Below are 27440 nucleotides of genomic sequence, written 5' to 3' on the forward strand. Positions count from 1 at the left end.
GGTGTAGTGGTTAAGGCGCTGACTCCCATGTGGCCAATCACAGTTCAAGTCCCCAGTCCGGCAGCCTTGAAACTCACATGGGGCATATGTGTGTGTGTGTGTGTGCCCAAAATCCCTAGGGGAGAATGGAGGAGAGGGGACTGCAATATGGCCATCCTCCCTCAGGGGTTGATTTCTCACTTTCTGTCTCTGTCTCTCGGCAAGCGCTCATGCCCTATAGCCAAAATCTCTCAGGAGAAAAGGACAGACGTGGAGTGGGGGGCCAGCAGATGGCGTAGTGGTTATGGTGCTGGACTTGCACATGGATTTCTCACTTTCCATCTCACTGTTTCTCTCTGTCTCTGGCAAGCACAAGTGCCCTATGGCAAAAACAAAACAAAACAAAACGACAACAAAAAACTAGAAAAACAAAACCAAACCAAACCAAAAAATGACTTGGAAATGAGACTACACTTAATATTAAGTCAGAAAAGGGGATAAAGGGCCAGCAGGTGGTGTGGAGATTAAGGCAGCAGCGGATCCCACACGGCCAAGTGTGTGATTTATGTCCTGGACCCTTTGACTTGAAAAATCACACTGGGAGCGTGCGTGTCTGTGCCCAAGTGCGTGCATACCCAAAATCCCAAGGGGAGAATAAAGGAGAAAGGATTGCATTGTGGCCATCCTCCCTGGGTGTGTGAGTGTGTGTGTGTGTGTGATTTCTCACCCCAACCCCCTCATGCAAGCACCCTATAGCAAACTTAAAAAAAAAAAAAAAAAAGACACAAAATTATATATATCCAATGATATTTTGAAATGCATTTTATAAAAATTTAAAAAACATAAATATGTATCAACACTGCATACATTTCTCTGGCCTCAAGCATGTACTCTTTTGATTACCAAAATATAAAAGTAAAAAAAACTAGAAAGAAATAAATTAAAATGTAGTTCTTTCTAGGTAGCAGGGTTTTAGGAACCTTCATTTGGAAGCTTTTCTGAGTTTTCTAAATTTTTTTATTATATCCAAAACAAGTCTTATTTATTATTATTTAAAGTAATCTATTATACATACACCAAGAAGCTATAGCATGTATCCCGACTCTGGGTCCAAACATCTAAGCAGTCTCACAGGGAGAAAATTAAGCAGCTGTGAAGTAGTTTAATAAGTGGAGAATAAGACACTTGCTGATTCACTGTTTCACTGGGCAGCAAACTCATTTCTCCCTTCTCAATTCTAAGCATGCCACCTTGAATCATTCCTCTTCCCTCATTACTCTTAGAGCTGCCGTTTGCCTCAGGGGAGCCACCCAGCAATGACATCACCTAGCACCATCAAAGAACCAAGAGAAATAGTACACCTTCAATTACATTTTCATTATTGGAAAAAAAGCATTTAATTGATTAGTAGAGAAAACAGAGAGGGGAAAAGGCAATTTATTTAGATTTAAGTTGGGAGCTGGTTCATGATACTTACATAACTTCCTGGGCATATTATCAAAGATGCCTTAAAGATATTTGAGGCAAGACAGATACCTGAGAAAAGCCCTAATTAAATGGCTTTGGTTCACCCTCAGGCCACAGACATGTGGTGGTTAACGCCAATGCCAAGGCTCTGCCCTTCCATAAAGTGACAGTGCCCATTTCAGATTTGTTCTGCTTTGTCTCCTAAGAATGCCCAGTATCAGGACCAGCAAATGGCGTAATGGTTACATCACTGGACTCCCATGTAGTCAACAGTGGTTCAAGTCCTGGACCTGGTGGCTTAAACTCACACTGGGCTTGGATGCATGCGTGCTCAAAATCCTGACAGGAGAATGGAAAAGGAATTGCGTCATGGCCATCCCCTCTAGGGGGTGATTTCTTGCTTTCTGTCTGTCTCTCTGTCTCTCAAGCGAGTGCACGTGCCCTGTAACAAAAATCTCAACAACAACAAATGCCCAATGTCTCCTACAAAGCACACTGGGCCATTCTAGATGTCTCACTTCAAGGTTTCTGCTTCCCAGATCTCTGTTAGTCTGCTGCTAAAGTCCTGACCTAGCTGCCCCCATCTCTGCATTATCACATAAACCTTTAACAAAGAGACACGACAGACTACTGGTAGCAGAATATTCCTGCGTACTGGAAGGAGGAAAAAAGAAGGGCCTATGTTTTAAAATTTTTTTCTTCTAATTTTACACATACTTTTATGGAGATAAAATTTACATAACATGAAATTCACCATTTTAACCACTGTAAATTACATAGTAAAGTAGCTTCTTTTTTTAAAAAAAGAATTATTTTATTTAGCTGTATTAATTTTTCTTTCTTTATTTTTAGATTTGACCAGAGGGACAGAGTGAGAGAGAGAGAGAGAGAGAGAGAAAGTGAGAAAGTGAGAAAGTGAGAAAGCAAGCTGCTACATCCAGGTCTTGAACCATGATCCGCCATGTGGGAGTCCAGCACCTTTAACTACCATACCACCTGTCGGTCCCAAGTAGCTTTTCTCTCTTCCTTCCTTCCTTCCTTTCTTCCTTTTTTTTTTTTTAAATAATTGCTTATTTAATTTTATTCATTGTCATTATTATTATTATTATTATTTTTGAAGTTGACCAGAAAGAGAGAGAGAAGGAAAGTGAGAAAGCAAGCTGCCAGGTCCAGGACTTGAACCACAGTCAGCCATGTGGAAATCCAGCTGCCTTAACCACCATGCCACCTGCTTGCCCCAGTTTTTCTTTTTAAGTGTTTGCAAACAGTGCTAGATATGGGTATCATATTATTATTAATTTTTTATGCATTCAATCACTATATCATTTAGCTTATAGAAAGAATTTACTCAACATGAAATACACCTCAGACCAGTCCAGTTGAGAATACTGCACATGTTATCATCAACAGATAATAAACCATTTCTATGTCCCACAAATACCTTACTTCTCTATTTTTCTCCAATTTCCTTCCCTCCCCTCTTCTTCTCTCCCACCCTCCTTACTCACGGCCTCCACTGTCCATAATTATTTTCAATGCTTTTATGCTCTCCCATCTTTCAGTCTCTACCATAGAGTGTGGACAGTCAGTATACGTTAAGTGGGGACATACAATGTCTCATCATAGCCTGACTTCCTTCACTCGGCAATAATTCTTCCATCTTTCTATCAAATGCCAGGGTCTTGTTTTTATGGATGAACAGTATTCCATGGAGTATAAGTGCCATACTTTTTTGATCCATTCGTCTGTTCATGGACATCTGGGTTGGTTCCATATCTTAGCAATCGTGAATAATGCTGCAATAAACAGATGTACAAGCACTTCTCCAACTAAGCATTCTCCTGTCCTGTGGGTAGATACTCTGGAGTGGAAATGCTGGATCACATGGTAGTTCTATTTGTAGGTCTTTGAGGAACTTCCATATCGTTTTCTACAGGGGCTGGACCAATTTACATCCCCACCAATAGTGTAGGAGAGCTCCTCTTTCATCATAACCCCATCAACACATCATTTTTTTTTTAAAAGAACTAATTAATTAATTAATTATTTTTCACATGAGTTTGCCAGAGAAAGACAGAGAGAGAGAGGGAGAGTGAGAAAGCAAGCTCCGGCACTCAAACTGCGGTTCACCATGTGGGAAGTCCTGTGCCTCAACTACCATGCCACTTGCTGGCCCCAGTGCTTACCATTTTTTGTATTTTTAATCTTTGCCATTCTGGCAGGGGTTAGGTGGTATTAAAATTCTTTATAACTCAAAAAAAAAAATCTGTGCATTCAAAACTGGCTCCACAGTGCAGAGGTTAGGTGCTATATAGAGGAGGCTGGGTCCCCCGTGGCTGACTTGGGTCTGAGTCTCAGCTCTGAAGGCTTTAAAAACACACTGGATGGCACACATGTGTTCAGAATCCTCATGAGATGGAGAACTGGAGGAAAAAGGATTGTAGTGTGAAGAGCTGGGGGCTTTTCTCTCTCTCTCTTGCACAATGCATATGCCCTCTGGTATTAAAAAAACAAAGACAAGAACAAAACTCAAAACAAAAAACTAGTTGGAAAACCTGTGACAGTGACAAATGCTTGCCAACTTTTATTTGTGCTAGAACTAAGCTAAAAGTTACATTTCACAAAGACAGAACATGTTACTAAATTAAGCTTTACCCAAAGTATCAAGAATTTTTGCCAGACTATTTTTAAGCCTTAATATTAAGTGATTCATCATTATATTTCTAAAACTCAATTTAATTTGTATCTATAATCATATTTATGGGTGGAAAAAATAGAAGGATATACATCAAAATATTAACATTGAAAAAATAACAGGTCATTTAAATTTATTTTATTTATGGTGTTTTCTTATTTGGCAATGAGCATGCATTTTTTTTTTTTCAGTTTGCGATAGGGTGTGTGCACTCACTAGAAACAGAGAAACGCAGAGAGAGGGAAATGAGAAGTGATCCCCCAGAGGAGATGGCCATGTAGCAATCTGTTCTCCATTCTCTTCTTGGCATTTTGGGCATGCACACATGCACTTAGTGTGATTTTCATGCCACCGGGTCCAGGACTCAAACTGCACAATGTGGCATCCATGTCATCTGTTGACCTGAGCATGTAATTTTCTATATCCCAATTTTCTCTTTTGGTGGGGGATGCTCAATTTGATTAAAATAAATGCTTCCACAATTTTAGGAAGGAATATACACATACTATTTCTAGAGAACCTCACCTTGATTCTTTTTTTTTTTATTTTTTATTTTTTTGCTACAGGGCACATGCACTCATCAGAGAGGAACAGAAAGTGAGAGAGAGAGAAAGTGAGAAATCATCCCCCAGAGGAACAGCCATGCTGCAATTACTTCTTCAGTCTCCTCTTGGGATTTTGAGCACACATACACACACACCTGGCATGATTTTCTCTCTTTCATTTTTGCTGCTTTGTTGTTGTTAAGTTTATTGTCTTTTTTTGGGATGTCTTCATAGAGAATTGTTTGGTTCAGCTCTCAGCAGCCGTGCCTGAGCTCTGAAGGAAGCTTGCCTTCCTCTGGGCAAGGGACATTCTGGGATGATTCCATTCCCTTTTTTTTACTTCTTTCTTGGGCTTCTTTTCATAGACCAGGTTCTCTCATATAATAGTGTGAGCTTTCTTATATATCTCTTGCATTGGCTTTCTTATATATCTCTTGCATTATGTCTGGAGTTATGTTGTTCTTTATCTATTGAGAAAACTGTTTCTTGTAAGCGTCTTCATCTTCCATTAGGTAAAGCGTATAGTCCGCAATGTTCTGGCCCATCATGTGCTTCCCATGTACTTCTGCATTAAATCCGTTGCTTTCAGAATCATAACCAGGGAATCATTTGGTACTGTGAGAGATAGATAAGCCACTATCCACTGCTCTCTTCAAGGCTCCAAAAACTTTACTGCCAGCGGTAGTTCTGGCAAGGCCTGCATCCAAATAGCAGGTGAAAGCACCAGGTTGACCAATGATGCTTTTTTTAAAGAATTATTTTATTTACCTTTATTTATTTTAATTTTGACCAGAGAGGGACAGAGCCAGAGCGAGAGAGATGGAAAGTGTGTGTGAGAGAGAGAGATGGAAAGTGAGAAAGCAAGCTGCCAGATCTGAGACTCGAACCACGATCAGACACGTGGGAGTCTGGCGCCCTTAACCACCACGCCACCTGCTGGTACCTATGCTTTCTACATTGTATTCCTCACCAGTCACTGCCACTTGGTTTTCATAGATCTTGTCCATGCCAAACCTACTGAGAAGCCTGAGGGCCAATTAAAAATGGCTACACCGAAACTTGACTGCCACTATATATCAAAAAACAACAGCTTCTTGATTTTGAGTAAAGGAGCCATTACCCACAATAGCACTTGGCCGATTATGTCATAAAACACCCAGTAGTTACACCGCAAGTGTTTAGAACTGGGATTTAGAAATCTACAACAGTACTATGAGCCTGCCCCTTCCAAGATGAGCTTCCACCGTCCTGCCAAGGAACATCAGCTTTAAAAAGAACTTGACTCCTTACAATATCTCAACTCTGGAAATGTCCACATGAGAAAAAATAGGATGTGGATTCAGAACGACTAGGGTTTTTAATCCCAACCACTTAATGGCTAGTTGTAAAACTTGATTCTCAATTTCTTCACCTGTAAAACAGGGATTAAAAAAAAAAACACTTGTAGGGGGCCAGAAGGTGGCATGGCTTAAGGCGCTGGACTCCCATGTAGCCTACCGTGGTTTGAGACCCAGACCCAGTGGCTTGAAACTCATGCCAAAAGCATGTGAGTGCATGCACAAAATCTCGAGAGAAGAATGAAGGGATTGTAGCATAGCCAACCCCCCTAGGGGGTGATTTTTCACTTTTTGTCTCTCTGGAGAACACATGCACCCTATAGCAAAAAATCTCTGTAAACAAAACAAAAACAAAACCAAAATCACTTGTGGGCCAGCAGGTGGCATGGTGGTTAAGATGCTAGATACCAGGACCAGGAGACTGCATAATGGTTACATTGCTGGACTCCCATGTAGCTGACCATGGTTCAAGTCCCGGACCTGGTGGCTTAAACCTCACGCCAGGTGCCCAAAATCCCAAGAAGAGAAAGGAAAAGGGATTGTGGCATGGCCTTCCCTCCCAGGGGGTAATTTCTCTCTTTGCTTCTCCAGTGAGTGCACTTGCCCTATAGCAAAAAAATCTCTGTTAAAAAAAAAAAGAAGATGGGACCAGCAGTTAGCGTAATGGCTATGTTGCTGGACTCCCGTGCAGTAGACCGTAGTTCGGTCCTGGACCCGGTGGCTTAAACTCACACTAGGCACATGTGCATGCGTATCCAAGATCCCGAGAGGAGAATGGAAGAGAAGGGATTACGGCGTGGCCATCCCCCCTAGGGGGTGATTTCTCGCTTTCTGTCTCTCTCTGTCTTTCTGGTGTGCATGCACGCCCTATAGCAAAAACCTCTCAAAAAAAAAGATGCTGGATCCCTTATGGCCAACTCTGTGGTTCAAATCCTGAATCTGGTGGCCTGAGAAAAAGATGTCAGGTGCATTTACGTGTGTGTCCAAAATCCTGTGAGGAGAGTAGAGGAGAAGGGATTATGGTGTCACTATCACCCACAGAAGGTGATTTCTCATTTTCCCTCTCTTTCTCTCTGCCTTTCTCATGGAATACACACACTCTATGACAAAAAATCTTAAAAACAACAACAGGGGCCAGCAGGTGGCATGGTAGTTAAGGGCGCTGGACTCCCACATGGTCAACTGCAGTTCGAGTCCTGGACCTGGTAACTTGCTTTCTCATGTCCTCTCTCTCTCTCTGTCCCTCTCTGGTCAAATTAAAATAAACAAATACATAAATAAAATAAATAAAGTTGAGTAAAATTAAAAAAGAACAACAACAAAACACCATCTTGGGGTCCAGCAGTTGGCATGGTGGTTAAGGGTGCTAGACTCCCACATGTGCTTCAAGTCCCAAACCTGGTGTCTTGCTTTCTCACTTTGTCTCTCTCTAACTCTATCCCTCTCTGGTCAAATTAAGATAAGTAAATAAACGGATAAAGTTAAATAGAATAATTCTTTAAATAAAAACCGTAACACCATCTTGGAATATTGCTCTAAGGAATAGAGATAATGTATGTTTAGTAGTTATCCTATGAATTACTGTAACGCAAATGGTTTGCTTATGAGATACACATTAGTTCTTTCTTTTGATGCTAACACTATAGAGATTCCACTGAACTTAATATAAAGCATATATATGAAAATAAGTCCTTGTCTGTGGGTACGTGTGAATACTGGAAGTAAGGATTGGTTTTCCAGCACCCCCTTTCCTGCTAATACCCTGAACCAACTTCATGTGCCTGCTGCTTGTCACTGGCATGGCCGCCATCTCCAAAGCAGGAGGGTCGAGTTGCACAGGCTTTCAAGGTTCCCGTCTGCATGTGCTCATTCCTTCCTTCCACTTCTTCTAGGGCTAATCAATAGATAGAGTAGATAGATGGAGTGCTGTTGGTTCATTTTATTGAATTTCAGATTTCCAGTAGCACTACAGGCAAAAGTAGACTAGAAAGAACAGGGAAAGCTAATGAATCAAGTTGAATTTTGCATTTCCAAACATAAAGCCAGGAGAAATCTGTGGGTTTTGTATAGTGACTTGGCTTCTTTGTTTAGGAAACAATTGTGCGATTAAGAAGTTCCTCCTCCGAACTGTCCCTCCCTACCTTGTGAGGGTGACAGTGAGGTAACAACCTTACATCAGCCACCTGTGACCAGTTTCCAATGACATCTGACAAAAGGACATCTTAATCACAAAGGGCCAGCTCCACCCAGCAACCTACAACCATAAATCGAATACCTGGCAGGCACTTCTTAAACAGGACGGCAAATCATTTGAAATAAACTTGATCCAATGACCACAAGAACATTAAGAAACCATGCTTTGCTCTGATGAGAAACCCGCTTCTCCAAGACCACCACCACAGAAAAGGCAGCACTGCGGAGATCCTGTACAGAGCCTCCTTGGTGCTTGTACAGTCCTTACCTGACAGTCAAAGTCCTGGAAGTTTCGTGTACCATTCTGTCAACAGAAGGCAGAAAACACAGTCAGTTTCCCCACGTGGTTTCCCCAAATGCGTAGCAAGTTCAGTTCACAGTGCACGTGCAGTTCCTCGGTTGCCATAAAACTAAAATGGTCCTCACCAAAAGACTTTGGGGCAGGTGGGTTACAACACGTGTTTGTAAGGGCTAGGTCTTCCAGAAGACAGTCTGCTTTGGTGGGCTTGTTGTGAAGGTAAAGGAGCCTTGTTTCCAGCAAAGCTTGTCTCCCCATCTAAGGAGAGCAGTGAAAAGAGGATATGACGTGGATGAGAGTTTGAGCATGTACCCTTAACACACACAAGAAGTACCTGGAAGAAAGGAGTTGGAGGCCCACCCTGAGGGGAAAGGAGAGTGGGAGTCAGGGTGTACAGTGCCAGGAACTAGAGGAAAATTAGAAAGAGGACAAAGATGTGGATGAATCAGAAACGCAAGACTTGAAATCTAACAAAGAAGAAAGGCAGAGTCACTGAAGGACAGAAAGAAAGAACCGGATTCCTGATACGCTGGCATATCTATTACATCCTGTGAAATTGCTGATAGGAAAAAGTATACATGAGTGACTCATTTAAAAAGTAGACCATAGTCAAAAAAATCCAAGGGAATTTCACCAAGTTTCTAAAATGGGTTTATATTATAGTAATGTTTGGGGGGGAAAAATCAATGCAATGACTCAGAGGTATTTTTGCTACATTTCAGATGTCAGAGTTGCAAGAAGGGTTTCTAAAATGGGTTTATATTATAGTAATGTTTGGGGGGAAAAAAATCAATGCATTGACTCAGAGATATTTTTGCTACATTTCAGATGTCAGAGTTGCAAGAAGGTGACATGAGTTTAAAAAGGGTAAGAAGTGATATATTTGGAAGGAAAGGAAAAAAAAAAACACAAAAGAACTTCTGACTTGAAATTTTTTTTTAGAGGTTTTTGCTATAGGGCGCATGTGCTCACCAGACAGACAGAGAGAGACAGAGAGACAGAAAATGAGAAATCACCCCCCAGGGGGGATGGCCACGCCACAATCCCTTCTCCTCTTGGGATCTTGGGCACACACGTACATGCGCTCGGCATGAATTTAAGCCACTGGGTCCAGGCCTCGAACTGCGGTCGACTACATGGGAGTCCAGCAACATAGCCAATACACCAACTGCTGGTCCCCTGACTTGATTTTTTTTTTCCCTCATAAAATATAAACTCCTTATTTTGAAAAACCTTTTATTATTTAGATACTGTTGTATCATATTTAGTCTCTCTCCAACAGCTTCCAGAAGATACAGAACTGCTAACAAGCATCTTCCCAAAAGCTGCCCCTCCAGAGAAGCTCTAGATACCTGATTCCAAGGGAGTACTAAGTAGTCCCACCTGCCTTGAAAAAGATCCTCCGAGAAACAGTTCTGGATCCTACCACCTAGACTGCTGGCATGATCAGACAAGGGTTAGAAGCGCAGCCCAGTGTGGCATTGTTTCCAAGAAATAAACTGTCCTCCCCCATGAGGGACTGGCAGAACCAGCCAGGATGATCCAGAGTGGCACAGGTCAGCACAGGAGCCACTGACCACGGAGCTGAAGTTGCAGGTTCGTTTCTCAGTCGCCATATCTCAAGGGCTCACAGTGCAGGGCAGCAGAAAGGACTCTTCCTCTACTGGACAGCACTGATCTGCAGACCAAGAGCTTCTGAGTGAATAAGGTGATGGGCAAGCAGCCTTGGCTTTTCTAAAGGTGCAGTTAAATCACAACACATTACCAGTCACTGAGAGACTATGAGCGCCACTGAGAACCGACAAGAGAGTGTTAGAGACAGCCTGTGTGATATTCCTGACCTGAAACCCAGTTTACAAAAATAGTCTGATGCAGTCACAGCAGGGAAAGACAACTAAGGTACTGTGCAGACAGGCCCGGGTAGCACATTTCTGAGGAAGGGTGCTAAATGGCAAAAGAGTTCGTAGTGTTCCGTGGTTCTCAGGAGCCCCGTGAAATGTCTGAGGTTGTCTTCAGAGAAGACATGTTTCATTTCCGGTTGGACCATGAGAAACAGAAGGGCCTTCTCATGAACTCTGGAGGATGGTTTCAGAAGGACATAAATGGCCAGCTGGTGAGTTTCTCGTTCAACTTGTACCCTTCTCTAAATAGAGCACAAAGCCTGGAATAGATGCTTGAGGGGCCAGCAGGTGGCATGGAGGTTAAGGTGCTGGATTCCACAAGGTCAGCTGTACAGTTCAAGTCCCAGACCCAGTGGCTTGAAAATCTGTACAGTTCAAGTCCCAGACCCAGTGGCTTGAAAATCATGCCAATGTGTGTGCGTGCCCAAAATCCCGAGAGGAGAATGGAGGAGAAGGGACTGCAGCATCGCCATCCACCTGAAAGGGTGATTTCTCATCCTTCCTCTCTCCTCCCCCAGCCCTCCACCCTGACTTGCTCCGGCAAGCCCTTGCACCCTACAGCAAAAACTGAAAGAAAAAAGAGAGGGGGGACTTGATATGGATTAAATATAAAAAAATGAGACTACAGGTGATTGTAATTTGCTTTATAATACTTTTCTACAATGAGCATGTACTTTCCCTCATGTGGTTAGGAAACTGTAAGAAAAAGGATTTGGTACAGTAAATGAAATGTTTGCGACCTCGTATTTTTAATGTAAGATTTAAAGATTCATTTAATCTTTTGAGGAATGATTTATAACCATGTCAAAGCAGAGCACAGTGGGGCTTCAATCTTACAGGGTTCCCAGAGGTTCCTTTAGAGATGATTTAGAAAGATGAGAAAAAGACATTTTAGTCTGAACTAAAATCTTGGTCATGAAATAAAGAGCTGCAAATTCTGATGGGTTCTTTGGGAAGCAGCTACCACTGTAGGCATGAATTTCCCTTCCCTGTAATCATGTGATCACAGACAGGAGGCATTTTGTGAGGCTCTGAGCCTCTGAGATGAACACAAAGGAAAATGCCTAAAGCAGAAAAATGCAATTCTCTCCAGAAACCTAAGCTATCTCCTGTTTGTTGGACACCAGGCAAAAAACAACTACGTGTTCGTAATCCAACATACACGTCAGATTCTCAGAGAAAAGGTACTAATGACTAGGGGAAGATGACCTATCGCTTGCTGGATGATGCCCCTCCTCCTCTGCCCCTTTTAAAGAGATGCCAAAGAATGACTCTGGACTTCATAAGTAATCATCCTCAGAAAGGGTAAGACTGTGCTGGTGACAGTGTCTGGCATCCAGGCTTCTGAGTGCAGATCATTAGCTGGTTTGACTGTGGTTAGCCATCTGCTCTGCACTGATTAAAAGATCACCACTGCTCACTGGGTGCATTCTGGAAGGCAGACGACTTCCGAGAGCTCTTCCCTGGAGACCTGTTTGTCTCCGATGTTCACGAACAGAACGTGGTTCTACTCTAACAACACTTCCAGAAATTTTAAGCTGTAGGTACTTTTTTTCCTTCTAACCATTTCAAAGATGCCACTTACTCAATATTCAAAGAAATACTTGCACTGAGAAGATTTAAGCAGCAGAAAGGAATTCAAAGAAAGGTTTTTTATTTGTTTTTTAAAAAAGAACAATTTGGAAGAAGAGCAAAAAATAAGTAGTCAAGGAAAAAGGCCAGTTATTACCAGAAGTAGTGTTCATGGTAGAGCCAGGTAAGGGGAGTATTTTCTGGTAGTCTCAGTGCCAAATGCACCGGGCAACTAAGTAAACTAAGCAACTCAAATCAGTAACTTAAAAGCAAATAATTCTTCAATTACAAGACTAGAGAATAAGCAAAAAGTAACTAAGAATAGATTAGTGAATGGAGAGAATTACACAAAAAGAAAAGAAAGAAAGAAGGTAAAGGGAGGAAAGTTTAACAACAACAACAAAAAACAAGTCATTGTGGGGCCAGCAGGTGGCATGGCGGTTGAGATGCTGGACTTCCACATGGCCAACTGCGGTTCAAGTTCCAGACCTGGTGGCTTGCTTTCTCACTTTGCCCCTCCTGCTGTCTCTCTCTGGTCATATTTAAAATAATAATAATTATTATGAATAAAATAAAATAATAATTTTTAAAAGTCACTGCAGAGAGAAGAGGTGCCATTTCCCAACATGATGAGATCTAGTTAGGCCGCATATACAGTTCCAAAAGACAGAAGGAAACAGACACAAAGTAAAGAGCGATGAGAGGCCCATACAGCAGCAACGGGACATTCTGTGATGCTGGAAGCTACATGGAATAGTGCGGTTCTGTTCCCCAAGTTGTCCATGATCCTGGCTGATTGGGGAGGCTAGCACAAGGACTGGAGCATGAGGCCTTATTGAGGGCATTTCTCTCTCTCCAGGGGAAATAGGAAGGAGGGAGAAAAAAGCTTTCAAAAAAAAGATAAGAGGGTCCAGCAGGTGGCATGGTGGTTAAACCACTGACTCCTACATTCCCAACCATAGTACAAGCCAGCTGCTTGAAAATCATGCCTGGTGCGCGCGCGTGTGTGTGTGTGCATGTGCACACGTGTGTGCACGTGTGTCCAAAATCTTGAGAGGAGAATGGAGGAGAAAAAACTGCAGCATGGCCAATCACCCCTTGAGGGAGTGATTTCTTATTTTCCTTCTCCCTGTCTCTCTCTGGTGAGTGCATGGGCCCTATGGCAAAAATATATAATAAAAAAAAAAAAAAGAGATACAAAAGACCTCAGAATCAAACAGGAAGAAATTTAGGGGTGACACTTAATGAGTATAATAAACATCATTTCTTTAAAAAAGGGAACAGCAGATGGCATAATGGTTATGATGCTGGACTCCCATGTAGTCGACTGCGGTTCGACTCCTAGACCGGGTAGCTTAAACTCACACCGGGCATGGTGTGTGAGTGCCCAAGATCCCGAGAGGAGAATGGAGAAGGGATTGTGGCATGATTATCCCCCCTGGGGGGAGATTTCTCACTTTCTGTCTCTCTGTCTGGCAGGCGCACGTGCCCTATAGCAAAAACCTCTCCAAAACTAAATAAAACATCATTTCTTTTTTAGAGAGAGAGATGTTTGCTATAGGGCATGTGTGCCTGTCAAAGAGACAGAAAGTGAGAAATCACCTCCCAGGGGATGGCCACACCGCAATCTCTTCTCCTCTATTCTCCTCTTTGGATTCTGGGCACCCATGTAATACGCCTGGCATGAATTTGTGTTTTTTTTCTGAAAGAGATTTTTGCTATAGGGCACATGCATTTGCAAGAGAGACAGAGACAGAAAGTGAGAACTCAGTCCTCAGGGGAGGATGGCCAAGCTGCAATCCCTTCTCTGCTCTCCTCTCAGGATTTTGGGTGTACACATGCCTGGCATGAGTTTTAAACTGCTGGGTCTGAAACTTAAATCACAGTGGATTACAGAATCCAGCAAATGTAACTATTATGCCATCTGCTAGCCCCATAAACATCATTTCACAGGGGTTATGATTATCTCAAAATAGAGATACTGGATTTGAGAAAAACATTAGTGACAAACAACAAGGGTTACCTATAATAGGTAACTTGGAACTAAGGAGGGGAGACTAAGTTGATACAGTAGTAAGGCTTTAGAAATAAGCTGATAAAAAATACTGTCAAGAAGAATATGTGGCCTTTTAATTAAAAGACAATAATCTTTTCCAACAGAAAGTAAAAAGAAAGTTGAGGGACTAAATAAGCAAAAGGGTTAGAAGCTCAGAAGATACCTTTTTTTTAAACATTAGGAACATTATTAGTATACATTAATGGACTGCTGTTCATAATGATCAGTAAGCCTTTTTTTTTTTGGAGAGGTTTTCGCTATAGGGCATGTGCATTCGCCAGACAGACAGAGACAGAAAGTGAGAAAGCCCCGCCCAGAGGGGACGGTCACGCCGCAATCCCTTCTCTTCCATTCTCCTCTCGGGATCTTGGGCACGCACGCACATGCGCCCAGTGTGAGTTTTAAGCTACCGGGTCCAGGATGCGAACCGCGGTCGACTACATGGGAGTCCAGTGACATAGCCATTACGCTAAATGCTGGTTCCCATCATTTTAATTTTTTTTAATGAAAAACAAAATTGCATATATGGGGCCAGCTCCAGTTAAGGGAACTGGATCCCACATGGCTGATTACATGGTCTGAATCCCAGCCCTAGTGGCTTGAAAAATACAGAGTGCATGTGCATGCATGCAGGAAATCCTGACAGGATGGAGAAGGGGAAGAAAGGACTGTAACGTGACCACGCCACACCATGAGTACTTTCTTCCTTTCCCTCTCTCTGGCTTTCTTGTCAGCACACATGCTTTCTTTCGTTAAAAAAAAAAAAAAAAAGATTTATTTTATTTAGCTTTATTGATTTATTTTAATTTGACCAGGGAGGGACAGAGGGAGAGAGGGGGAAAGAGAGAAAGCAAGCCTCTAGGTCCTGGACTTAAATCACGGTTGGCCGTGTGGGAGTCCAACGCCCTTAATCACCACGCCACCTGCCAGCCCCGCGAGCATACATGCCTTCTGATAAAATAAAAAAAAAAAAAAAAAGTTTGTGTGTGTGTGTGCGGTGTTTTAGACAAGTCTCATTGTGTTGGAATCTCACCTCAGTTCCTGAGTAGCCGTGACCACAGGCATGTGCCAACCCACCCAGTTTTTGAGGGTGAGCTTAGAATCAAATCCAGGCCTCCCTTGTGGCCTCAGTCTGCTGAAGAGCCACATCCAGTGTGCTACCATGGCATTATTATTATTTTTAGAGAGACTTTTGCTACAGGGCATGTGTGCTAGCCAGAGAGACAGAGAGACAGAAAGTGAGAAATCACCCCCCAGGAGATGGCCACACCGCAATCCTTTCTTCTCCATTCTCTTCTCAGGATGTTCAGCATGCACGCGCACGTGCCCAGCTTGAGTTTTAAACTGTCGGGTCCAGGACTTGAATCATGGCCAACTACATGGGAGTCCAGCAATAAAACCATTATGCCATCTGCTGGTCCCTAGGTAAACTGTTTTTAAGTGGAAATCTGTCCACGCTGATAATCCAGAGATGACAATGAAAATTTTACATATTAGATTATCAGGAAAGTTATGATATATTTTTCTATGAAAAAATGTGTCATGACTTTCCCGATGACCCAATATATCTAAGTATGTGTATGCATATAAAATATTTATAACCATTACCTTCTAAAAAAACACCCTAATTAAAAACAGACTTTGGGGGCAGCAGGTAGCATGGTGGTTAAGGCGCTAGACTCCCACACAGCTGACTGTGGTTCCAGTCCCAGACCTGGCAGCTTGAAAATTCACGCCAGGTATATACCATGCATGCCCAAAATCCTGAGAGGAGAAGGAAGGAGTAGGGATGGCAGCATGGCCATCCCCCCTGAGGGTGAGGTCTCACTTTATTTCTCTCTGTCTGTCTCTCTGGTGAGCGTACACACCCTATAGCAAAAATTCTCTCTAAAACAAAACAAACCTGAGACTTCATCAAAACCTCCTTGGGCACCTGCTAAGTTGTGCTTAGGGGCTGGGCTCCATTTCCTGTTGCCTCTTAGAGCTGGTCGAGAGTCACTGACCTGCCACAGTGGCTTCACTACTTGCTTCTGAACTGACTTGTTGCTCTAGTCCCTCCTAGGGCATTTCTGACAACAAACATGACAACCTCAGCACATCAAGAGACAGCCAACCTCTTGTACACATTAGATTGTGCTTCATTAATATTCTTTGATGAAAATGTCAATAAATCTTTTTTTGTTTTAATTTTTTCCTTCTATGAGAAAGAGCCACAGACAGAGAGACACAGTCTTCACACGATGATCCACCCTCGCCTTAGCCATGCACTTAATGTATACAGGGAGAACTCAGGATGTGAACCCAGGACCTCCCAATGTGGGTCCAAAATCACAAAGAGCTGCATTAGTGCTGTGCCACTTTGCTGTCCTGCTTACCTCATTTTCTACTGAAAACCAAAACAAAGGAAGTAACTTGTTTCTGTTCTCCCCACTACATATTATCTCCCTCTCCAGCCCCAGGTATTTTCTCAATTCGTCAGAAGCCAACTGTGGCCTCATACTTGTTTTCCTTCCTTCCTTCCTTCCTTCCTTCCTTCCTTCCTTCCTCCTTCCCTCCCTTCCTTCCTTCCTTCCTTCCTCCCTTTCTCTCTCTCTCTATCTCTTTCTTTCTTTCTTTTGGGAGAGGTTTTGCTATAGGGCGCATGTGCTTGCCAGAAAGACAGACAGAGCGAGAGACAGAAAGCGAGAAATCACCCCCTAGGGGGGATGGCCACGCTACAAACCCTTCTCCTCCATTCTCCTCGGGATCCTGGGCATGCACACACATGCGCCTGGCGTGAGTTTAAGCCACCGGGTCTGGGACTCAAACCACAGTTGAATACATGGGAGTCCAGCAACATAGCCATTACGCCAACTGCTGGTTCCTCATACTTGTTTTCTTTTAGGGAGATTTTTGCTGTAAGGCACGTGAGCTCGCTGGAGAAACAGAGAAACAGAGAGATATATATAGAGAAACCACTCCCCAGGGGAGATGGCCATATTGCAATCCCTTCTCCTCCATTCTCCTCTTGGGATTTTGGGCATGAACACACACTTGCCCAGTGTAAGTTATAAGCCACCAGGTCCGGGACTCAAACCGTGGTCAACTACATGGGTGTCAAGCGACATAACCATTATGCCATCTGCTCGTCCCCCTCACTTGTTTTCTTAAGCCTGGCTTTTGGCTTTGACTAGGCTCAGCAGTGTCTGACTCAATAGCAGAGGTAGAGGAAGGCAGGGGAGATGAAGTACACACCAATCAGCTCTCGCTTGTTACTATGTCTTCTGGGGGAGGAGTTGGAAGGACCAGATATAAGAGGCAGGGGATGGGGAAGTGCCCTTGACACCCACATCTAGGTTAATATCAAAAGATGTAGGTTCTTGTCTTAACTTCTCTGCCTTAACAGACACTAGGTTTTAGACAAGTCATATAACCTCTCTGGGCCTTATCTATAAAATAGAGTTAAAAATACCAGGCCAGCCAGTGGCATGATAGTTACTATTATTGAACCCCACGTGGCAGACTGCACAGTTAAGAGTCCCAGACTCGGTGGCTTGAAAAATATAGCAGGTGCTTGTGTGTGTGTGTGTGTGTGTGTGTGTGTATGCGTGTGTGTGTGCCCAAAATCCTGCAAGGAGAAATAGTGGAGAAGGGACTGCAGTGAGACCATCCCCCAAGGGGGTGCTTTCTCACATTTCCCCCTCCCTGTCTTTCTCTGGCAAGTGCATGTGCTGGCGGATGCTTGTGTATGTGTGTGTGTGCCCAAAATCCCAAAAGAAGAAGTGGCAGAGAAGGGATTGCTGCGAGACCATCCCCCATGGGGGTGCTTTTCCACTTTTCCACTCTGGCAAGTACATGGGCCCTCTAGCAAATCAAAAAAAAAAAATTATAAAAAGGAAAAAGAAAAAAATACAGTAACATTTTAAAAAATCCCTTCAACCACTTACTTTACAAAAGGTTGGGAAATTAAAATAAGATCATATTTATGAAAATGCTCTGAAAAAAATGTTAAATACTTTTTAAAAATTCACTTCATATGCCTATGCATTTTCTGTCCAAGAAGCCAAAATTATCTACTCCTTTACAATTCTGATCTGTAGACAAAATTATAGGCATACTAAAATAAAATGGGAACAGTACCAACAAATGACAAAAGACAAGTTAACATAAGCCTCGCTTAAAGCTATATTGAGAATGTTTCCTTACAGTCATCTCAGGACAACTTTCTCCATAATAGGTTGGGTCTAGGCTTTCTTTAGCTCTCTGAAACCTGGAAGGAAACAGCGATATCTCTGGCTATTGAGGAGAACGGACAGAAAGATGAGGTGAAATAACACACACCTCTATGCTTCTCCTTAAAGAGACAGGGTAAGCCACAAAGGAGGTATCAAAATATCACAAGGCCCACATGGTAGAAGGGCTCAGAATTTAGAGTAGGATACAGGTTTCAGTTCTGGCTCTGCCAGGCTCTTTTGGACCGGACAAGTTAGTCTTTTAGTCAGATTTCTCATCTGCAAGGTGAGGAATAATACCATCTACTTCAAAGAAATATTCTGAGAATTAAAAGAGAGGATGTATATAAACCTGGCACATAAAAGATGCTTAATAAACAACAGCAGCACGGGCAAAACACCACTACACCAACACCTTCACGGTATCTAATCCTCGGGACTAGCAGTTAGCGTAATGGCTATGTTGCTGGACTCTCACATAGCCTACTGTGGTTCGAGTCCCGGACCCGGTGGCTTAAACTCATGCCGGGCGTGTGTGTGTGTGTGTGTGTGCCCAAGATCCCGAGAGGAGAATGGAGGAGAAGGGATTGTGGTGTGGCCATCCCCCTGGGGGATGATTTCTCGCTTTCTGTCTCTCTCTGTCTGTCTGTCTGGCGAGCGCACGCGCCCTATAGCAAAAACCTCTCCAAAAAAAAAAAAAAAAAAGATATCTAATCCATTTCAAATCTCAACCATGGTGATTTTGCCTTGGGAAGAATGCGTGGTGACAATTTTGGTTGTCACCACTGGGGGTGCTACTGACATCTAGTGGGGTAGAGGCCAAGAATGGCTACACATCTTACACGCACAGGGCAGTATCTTACAATTATCTGGGCTAGCACATAAACAGTTCTGGGACTGAGAATCTTGCCAGATAGCAAGCAATCTTTGGCTGCCACCTGGGAAGCTGCTTCACCTTTCTTAGACTTCACTTATCAGCAACGTGGGAATAAATTTACCTGTGCTCCCTACCTCATCAACCTATTGGGAGGATCGAATGACCTAATGGATAAAGGCAGTGTAATCATTATAGCTTTTACAGCATATGCAAAAACACCCACTTGCTGGGAAAGACAGAAACATTCACAAACTGAGAGGGAGGGCGCAGAGCTAATGGGTGGGATTCTTTGTTGGGGAATATGACCCTCCAAAGAGGGCCTCCTGCCTGTCTACCTGCCTGGCTGGAGCATGGAGTTCTCATGAATAGTGATGGGAGAGGAGCGAGATGGAGCGTGGGAAGTGCACAGGGACAGCACAGGCACATCGACGAGGAGATGACAGATGTGAGGAAGTGAGACATTACTTGGTGGCTCAGTCGACTTGGGCTGTCATCACAAAATGCCATAGTCTGGATGACTAAAAACAACAGAAACTTATTTTCTCACACTTCTGCAGGCTGGAAAGTTCAAGATCAAGGTTACAGCAGGGTTCGATTTCTAATGAGAGCTCTTTTTCTAGTGAGCTGACAGTTTACCTTCTCACTGTTTCCTCGAATGGTGGGGAAAGAGATCTCTCTTCCTCTTCTTTTAAGGACACCTATTACCAGAATAGGACTCTACCTTTATTACCTTACTCAACTTTAATCAGCTCTGTAAACGCCCTGTCTCCAATCCAGTCACATGGGGGGGTCAGAGCTTCAACATGTGAACTTGAAGGAGACACAATTTAGTTCATAGTATTCAGACTATGGAATCTGTATTTCAACTATAGATCAGACATAGCCAAAGCATCCCTGTGGCCTCAGAGAAGGCTCAAGATATTAATTTAGTGCTGGCCTACAGACACATCCACTAAAACTTTTCTTTTCCAGCTGCCTTCTCTAAGAAAACTCCAGTCCATTCACTCCTGCAACTCTTTATTGAAGTACTTCTTTGCGCATCCTGAAGGATCTTCCTCCTATTTACATTCCAGTCCTCAAATATCTGCAACCCATCAGATCATGGGCTTCCAACACTGGGTAATCCGAGTCCTTTTAGGCACAGTTCGGGACCTTGGTGCTTTTATACACACTCAATCGTGGGCCAGCGGGTGGTATGGTGGTTGAGGCACTGGACTCCCATATGCCAACTGCATGCAGTTTGAGTCCTGAACCGAGTGGCTTGAAAATCATGCCGATGCATGTGTGTGTGTGTGTGTGTGTGTGTGCCCAAAATCCTGGGAAGAGAATAAAGGCGGAAGGACTGTGGTGTGGCTATCCCCCGAGGGTGGTGATTTCTCACTTTTCTTATTGTTTCTGTCTCTCTCCAGCAAGTGCACACACTCGATGGCAAAACAAAAACAAAAACAAAACAAAACTCAATCACATCCCACACCAATTCAGTCAAGTATCAGTAAGGAGGCAGGATCCAGACATTTTTAACTCTTTCCAAAAAATGCCAAAGAGAAGTCAAAGTTGAGAAATACTATTCATAAAAGGTATGTGCGTGTGTCCTGTCCTTACCCCCAGATTCTGATCTGGTTGGTCCACAGTCATCCAGGAATCTGTATTTTTAAACAATTCCCCAGCTGATTCTGATGATCAGTCAGGTTTAGGATACTATGTCCCTGAAGCCAAACTGCCCATTTGCATCTGCCTTGTTACTACTCTCTGTGGCCACGCACGGTTGTGACAGATGCAGATTTATTTCCTCCTTACTTTTTGTGGCTCTTATTTTGGGGACAGCGCTTCGCATACAGAAAACAGTGATACATAAAGGAGAGAGACTCCTAGAAACACGAAAGGAAGTAGCAGGAGAAACTAAATGAAGGTTTAAAAAGCATGTGAAAGACACTTTCATGTCTAAGACCTTGGAAGGGGCGGGATAGGGATGAAAAGAAGAGGCCACAGGGATTAAAACAGGACTGGCAGGATTTAGTGGCTACTTAGTAAACACCTAATAGGTCAGCAGCCCCAGAAGTTGTAGGCAAACGGCCTTCCGCTGAGCAGGAAAAAAAGACACAGAGCACCATCATCTTCTGTGCCACTGCCACACACCCCGCCCTAACCTATATCCTCACTCTCCATTAAGACTCCCCACAGGATAGAAGGCTCATTTACACCAAGTTACAAGTTAATAAGGGACAGTGACAACAAACCTGGGTGGAGGAACAGGGTGGAGACGAGGAAATTTCAGACACACTTACTGAACAGAGATGAATGAGAGAAAAAAGAAGCCTTTCCTAACTTTTTGGAAATGTGTATCACACGATTCTTTACTTGCTGGGTCCTGCTGGCTGTCAACCACACAGCTCATCACATGGTTCTCTAACACTGACACAAAGACGAGGTCTATTAGTGACATCCAGGCCTCCCTGATGGAAACCGCGATGGTGATAGAAAGGTCACAGCGCAGACTTGGCAGACGTTAGGGGGACAACTGCAGCCTGTGTACATCACTAGTTTTGCATGTTAAATTTTCCTCAGGGACACTGAAAGTCAGGATGCTTGGATTCGAAGTCAAACCCAAATCTCAGCTTAACTTGGCCGGATTATTTTTTTGCCTTATCATCTCTATCTACAAAGTAGGACAAATCTAAGACTTAACTCTACTGAATTTGGTCTCTGGAAACAAAAGTAGGAAGAAAGAAAAGATGTCAAAGAGAGGATTAAGAAATGTTTTTTAAAAGTATTCCCTCCATTAACAGTCAAGCCAAATGCTTTGAGTTAGTTACTATTCAGATGATATAGAAAATGAACTAACAGGGACCAGCAGTTAGCATAATGGCTATGTCGCTGGAATCCCACGTAGTTGACTGCGGTTTGCACCCTGGACCCGGTGGCTTAAAACTCACGCCGGGCGCATGTGCGTGCGTGCCCAAGATCCTGAGAGGAGAAGGGAGGGAAGAAGGGATGTGGCGTGGCCATCTCTCCTGGGGGGTGATTTCTCGCTTTCTGTCTCTCTGTCTTTCTCTTTCTATCTGGCGAGTACATGCGCCCTATAGCAAAAACCTCTTAAAAAAAAAAAAAAAGAAAATGAACTAATATCAGAAAAGTTTTGTCTGTATTTCAGAGAAACGGTATTTACCTTATCATTTAGAAGTGGTTTGATTTCTGTAAGTTGAACATCCTGAAGTTCATCCATGAGGGCAGATAACAGTAGAGGAGTCTCAAGAATAAATCAGTAACTCTGAAACAGAAAAGGAAGTGGGGAAAAAAAAGGATTAAGCCAGAGGTTGGACACTTAATAGTCACATTACACCCACTCATTCAAATACTGGAGCTTAAGAAATGTCACAAACTGCTAAGGGTGCTGCAGACACAGTGTGGCAGACAGGCTCTAAGGTGGCCTTCTCCTTTCCTGACTCCTGGCATCCACATCCCAGTACAATTCCCCCAGTGAGTGTGGATGGGCCTGTGGCTTGCTTTCAACCAAGAGACCAGGGCAAAAATGAATGGACACGAGAACCTTCCCATGATTACATTACATAATACTTCAACATCTGTCTTGCTGAGAGACCCTCTCCATTTTGTAGCTGTTTTTTTTTTTTTTTTAAGAGATTTTCTATAGGGTACGTGCACTTGTCAGACAGGGAGAAAGAAAGGGAGAAATCATCCCCCAGGGGGGATAGCCAGAGGTTGCAATCCCTTGCTGCAATCCCTTTTCCTCCATTCTCCCCTCAGGATTTTGGGCATACACACACACATTCCTGGAGTGAGTTTTAGGCTGCCAGGTCCAGAACTCAAACTGTGGTTGAATACATGAGAGTCCAGTGACATAACTATTACGCCATCTGCTGGTCCCCCACTTTGGAGCTTTGAACAAGCAAGCTGACATGTCCTGAGAGGGCCATGTGGCAAGGAACTAGCCTTCAAAGGATGGCAAGACAGCGAGAAACTGAGACCTTCAGTCCAACAATTTGCAAGGACCTGAATGCTACCAACAATCATGGTTCCAACCCCAATAGAGCGTCAGATGAGAGGCAAGCCTTGACCAATACATAGTTTGCAGCTGTGCAAATGACCCAGAAAATCAGTGTAAGACTCCTGTCCTACAGAAACTGCGAGATTATAAATACATGTTATTTAAGGTGACCAAGTTTGTGGTAATATATTCACATAGCAACATATAATTATATACTCATGGAGTATACATTTTACTTACTATAGATAGATAAATGAGGGAACAGGGGCTGGCAGATGCTGTGGTAGTTAAGGACACTAGACTCCCACGTGGCCGACTGCAGTTCGAGTCTCAGACCTGGTGGCTTGCTTTCTCACTTTCCTTCTCACTCTGTCCCTCTCTGGTCAAATTAAAAAAAAATAGGAATAATAAATAAATAAATGGATAAATAAGGTTAAATAAAGCAATTCTTTAAAAAAAAAACAAGGGAACAACATGCTCAGAGCTATTCTTCAGGGAGCAACAGTTTGGAGGATAAATAAAGAGGGACAAAAACTGAAGGTTAATGGTGAAGAATGAGGCCTTGCATTAGGAATGGCAATGGGAATGCAGGCGGGTGAGGGAGCTAGATCGAGGCTAAGCTCACTAACCTTCACTTGGGGAATCACAGCAGTGGACGGGAGTATAGTGGTCAGCCTCCAAGATGGCCTCCAACAAGCCCTACGATCTTTGACTCCTGATAGTCATATTCACGTATAATATCCCACCCAAATAAATCAGATGGCTTGAGTAACTACAGTGGAAACAACGTCACAAAAGGCTGCTTCAAGGACCTGTAGACTCGAACCACTAGCTCTGGGAAAGCAAACCACTCTATCATGAAGACGCTCAAACAACTCTTTGCAGACGCCTGTGTGGAGAGGAACCAACCTGCCAGGACCAGACTGTCCCCTGTCTCTATTTCTTTCTGTAGCTCAAAATGCTATTTAAGCTTAGATCATCTGGCACTCCCTTGGGTTTTACGCTTTGTGAGGCCCCTGTGCATATGCATGTAATAAATTTGTATGCCTTTTCTCCTGTTAATCTGTCAAGTTTATTTCAAAGACTCAAACTATGGAACCTTCAGAGTATAGAGGGAAAGTTTGAAAAGCCTTTATCATTTAAAAAAAAAAATCAAAACAGTATTTGCTCACTCTGGAAAATGTGGAACTCAAACAATAACGAAAAGATATTTTACTATAATCCTTCCACCTATAGACAACTACTGTAGGGGCTAGACAGTGGTGCAGCAGTAAAACACAGCACTCTGCAGCAGACTCACATGGAAGGTTCTGGATTCACATCTGAAGACCTCCCACAGTACACCAGGCATGCATATGCCCACGATCTGGGGCTGCCTGGGGGTAGAACACAGCATCAAGACTCTATTGGGTGCTATCTATCTCTTTCTCTCTGTCTCTCTTCCTTATAATAAATTTTTAAAAAAAGAACTTTAAAGACAATCATTATAGTCTATAAATTTTATTTGTTCTTTTTTTCCCATGTAAAATGGTGAGTCCCTGAAATTGTTTTTCCAACCCACCGGCTTTATTCCCTATTTAATTCCCTCACTGGAATGTTGGGCACCTCAGGATGTTAATTATTCAAATGTGACTCCATGTGGGTAGGTTCAAAGGGGCCTAGGAAAGACTGAGGTGCCCTCAGGACCAGTGACCTGCACTCACCTTGTGTTCCCAGGCATCTTTTAAAGATGAAGAAACATTCAACGTCTGTGCCAGCAAGCACTTAAACGAAGATACAAATTAAATGAGAAGCCTGTCCTTATCGGCTGGGCCCAATGCAGACGCAAGGCCGGCAGGGGTGCAGGGAAGTAAGGTGCTCCAGTGTGACTCAGAAGTCGGCCACCAGACAGCACTCATTCATTCACCTCCCACGTATTAGGGGACCTAATGCATTCTTCTCCAGACTCAATTTTCACTGATTTCTCATTGTCTCCAGCCCTAGTCAGTGAGCATCTATAAGAAACCTAAGATCACGTGGTGGAAACCTCCACTTTCGGATCCCTCAGCTGTGCAGACTGCTTCCCTCTCTGAGGCTTGCAGTTCTGCCATCTGCACAGTGATATGGTTGCCAGAGCCCTTACTGGCACTGAGGGCTATTATTATTATTATTATTATTTTAAGTTTTTGCTATAGGGAGTGTGTGCTTGCTGGAGAAAGACAGAGAGAAAGAAAGTAAGAAATCACCCCCCAGGGGGGATGACCACGCTGCAATTCCTTCTCCTCTATTCTCCTCTTGGGATCTAGGGCACACACACACACACACACACACACACACGTCCAGTATGATTTTCAAGCTGCTGGGTCTAGGACTTGGATTACTGAGTTGACCAAGTGGGATCCAGCTGCCTTAACCTTCACACCACCTGCTGGCCTGACTATTAATTTTTTTAAAAGGCTAGTAGGACTTTATATATTCTAAGACAATAAAGTATTTACCCTTTTTCCTAGTCTGCTGAGGAAGAGGGAGTACTGATGTAAAATCCAGCCACCCTCAAACCAAGGGAAGTCTGGTACCAAATGGCTGGAAAGGGGGAAGGGAAAAGGTGGTAAATATTCTGTACCAGGAATTATACTCTAAGTGCTTTATGTTAAATCCTCATAATAATCCTCTTAAGCGATATTTAGCTCTTTTTAAAAATTTGTTTATTGCTATAGGGTGACAAAGTCAGAGAGAGACAAGAAAGCACCCCCAGTGGAGAATGGTTATACAAAAATCCCTTCGCCTTGGGACCAGCAGTTAGCGTAATGGCTATGTCGCTGGACTCCCATGTAGTTGACCGCAGTTTGAGTCCCAGACCCGGTGGCTTAAACTTATGCTGGGCGCTTGTGCGTGTATGCCCAAGATCCCGAGAGGAGAATGGAGATGAAGGGATTGTGGCGTGGCTATACCCCCTGGTGGGTGATTGTTTGCTTTCTGTCTGTCTCTCTCTGTCTCTCTGGCAAGCGCACGTGCAAAAAAACCTCTCCAAAAAAAGAAAAAGAAAAATCACTTCGCCTCCATTCGCCTCTTGGGATTTGGGGGCATGTGCACATGTGCCTGGTGTGTTTTTTAAGAACACAGTCAGCCGCGCAGGATCCAACGCTTCAACTTCCCTGCCATCTGCTGGCCTGATATTTTTATTTCTTACTTTACAGATGAGAAATTTAGGCTCAGAGAAGTTAGATAACTTTTCCAAAATACCATATCAAGTAAGCAGTAGGACAAGGATTTAAAAACCTTTGCTTTTCCCATCATGTCACAAGGCCCCACCCACTGGATATAGGACACTGGGCAAGTTCCTTCCTCTTAACACACACTGTGGTACCTCCCTTGGGTAAAATAATGGGAGCCTAAAGCAATCCTATACATGCCAACAATAACACAGACACCACAGAAAGGACAAAACTCTCACTATCTCAGTAAATATCTAAGGGCAATGAGTAGAAAAAAGTAGAAAAGAAAAGAAAAAGAAAATCCCAGCTATTATTTGGTAAGTGGCTTTAGAAGCAAGAGCTATTTCTTGCTTGCCATTAGAACAATCCATCTCAGAGGCCAGCTCATGGTATAGTGGTAAAAACACCCTGTGAGGCTGACCCACATAAGAGGGGCTGGTTTGCACCCAGAGACCTCCCTGAGTATGCTAGGGACTGTGTGCCCACAGTCCTGGAGTGGCTGGGGGTGGATCAAGGCACTGAGGTCCTCTTGAGGGCACTGTCCTTCTTCTCTCACTCATGGAAGAAATAAACAGACTTAAAAAATAAAATAAAAAAGGGGGGCCAGCAGGTGGCATGGTGGTTAAGGCGCTGGATATTCCCACATGGCTAACCATGGTTCTAGTCCCAGACCTGGTGGCTTGCTTTCTCACTTTCTCCCTCTCTCTCTGTGTCTCTCTCTGGTAAATTAAAATAAATGAATGAATAAATAAAATTAAATAAATCTTTAAAACAAATAAAAATAAAAAAAAGGAACAGTACACCACAAACTTCAGTCCCCTGGGGATCTTATTTAGGCTTTCAGATATCATCGGGGATTTTTTTTTTTCCTTCTTTCTTTTTTGGAGAGGTTTTTGAATAAAAATAAAAAAAAGGAACAGTACACCACAAACTTCAGTCCCCTGGGGATCTTATTTAGGCTTTCAGATATCATCGGGGATTTTTTTTTTTCCTTCTTTCTTTTTTGGAGAGGTTTTTGCTATAGGGCGTGTGCGCTCACCAGACAGACAGAGAGACAGAAAGTGAGAAATCACCCCCCAGGGGGGATGGCCACGCCGTAATCCCTTCTCCTC

General features: G+C 43.2%; 1 protein-coding gene across 3 annotated transcripts in view; it reads right to left on the reverse strand.

The window, feature by feature from the left end:
* NDRG3 (NDRG family member 3) overlaps positions 1 to 22399 on the reverse strand; it is a 75893-nt gene extending 53494 nt beyond the window's left edge. For 2 of the 3 annotated variants that reach the window (XM_006144096.2, XM_006144094.2), the window contains exons 1-2: positions 22298 to 22399; positions 8485 to 8520 (exon numbers count right to left, since the gene is read on the reverse strand). In XM_006144096.2, coding sequence (XP_006144158.1) covers positions 8485 to 8520; positions 22298 to 22354 — 93 coding nt within the window. In that variant the 5' untranslated portion in view covers positions 22355 to 22399. The remainder of the gene's footprint in view (positions 1 to 8484; positions 8521 to 22297) is intronic. The other variant, XM_006144095.3, reaches the window with a different exon arrangement.
* Positions 22400 to 27440: the final 5041 nt, after the last annotated feature.

The sequence above is a fragment of the Tupaia chinensis genome, unplaced genomic scaffold (genome assembly GCF_000334495.1).
Source record: "Tupaia chinensis unplaced genomic scaffold, TupChi_1.0 Scaffold000115_1, whole genome shotgun sequence".
NCBI lineage: Eukaryota > Metazoa > Chordata > Mammalia > Scandentia > Tupaiidae > Tupaia > Tupaia belangeri.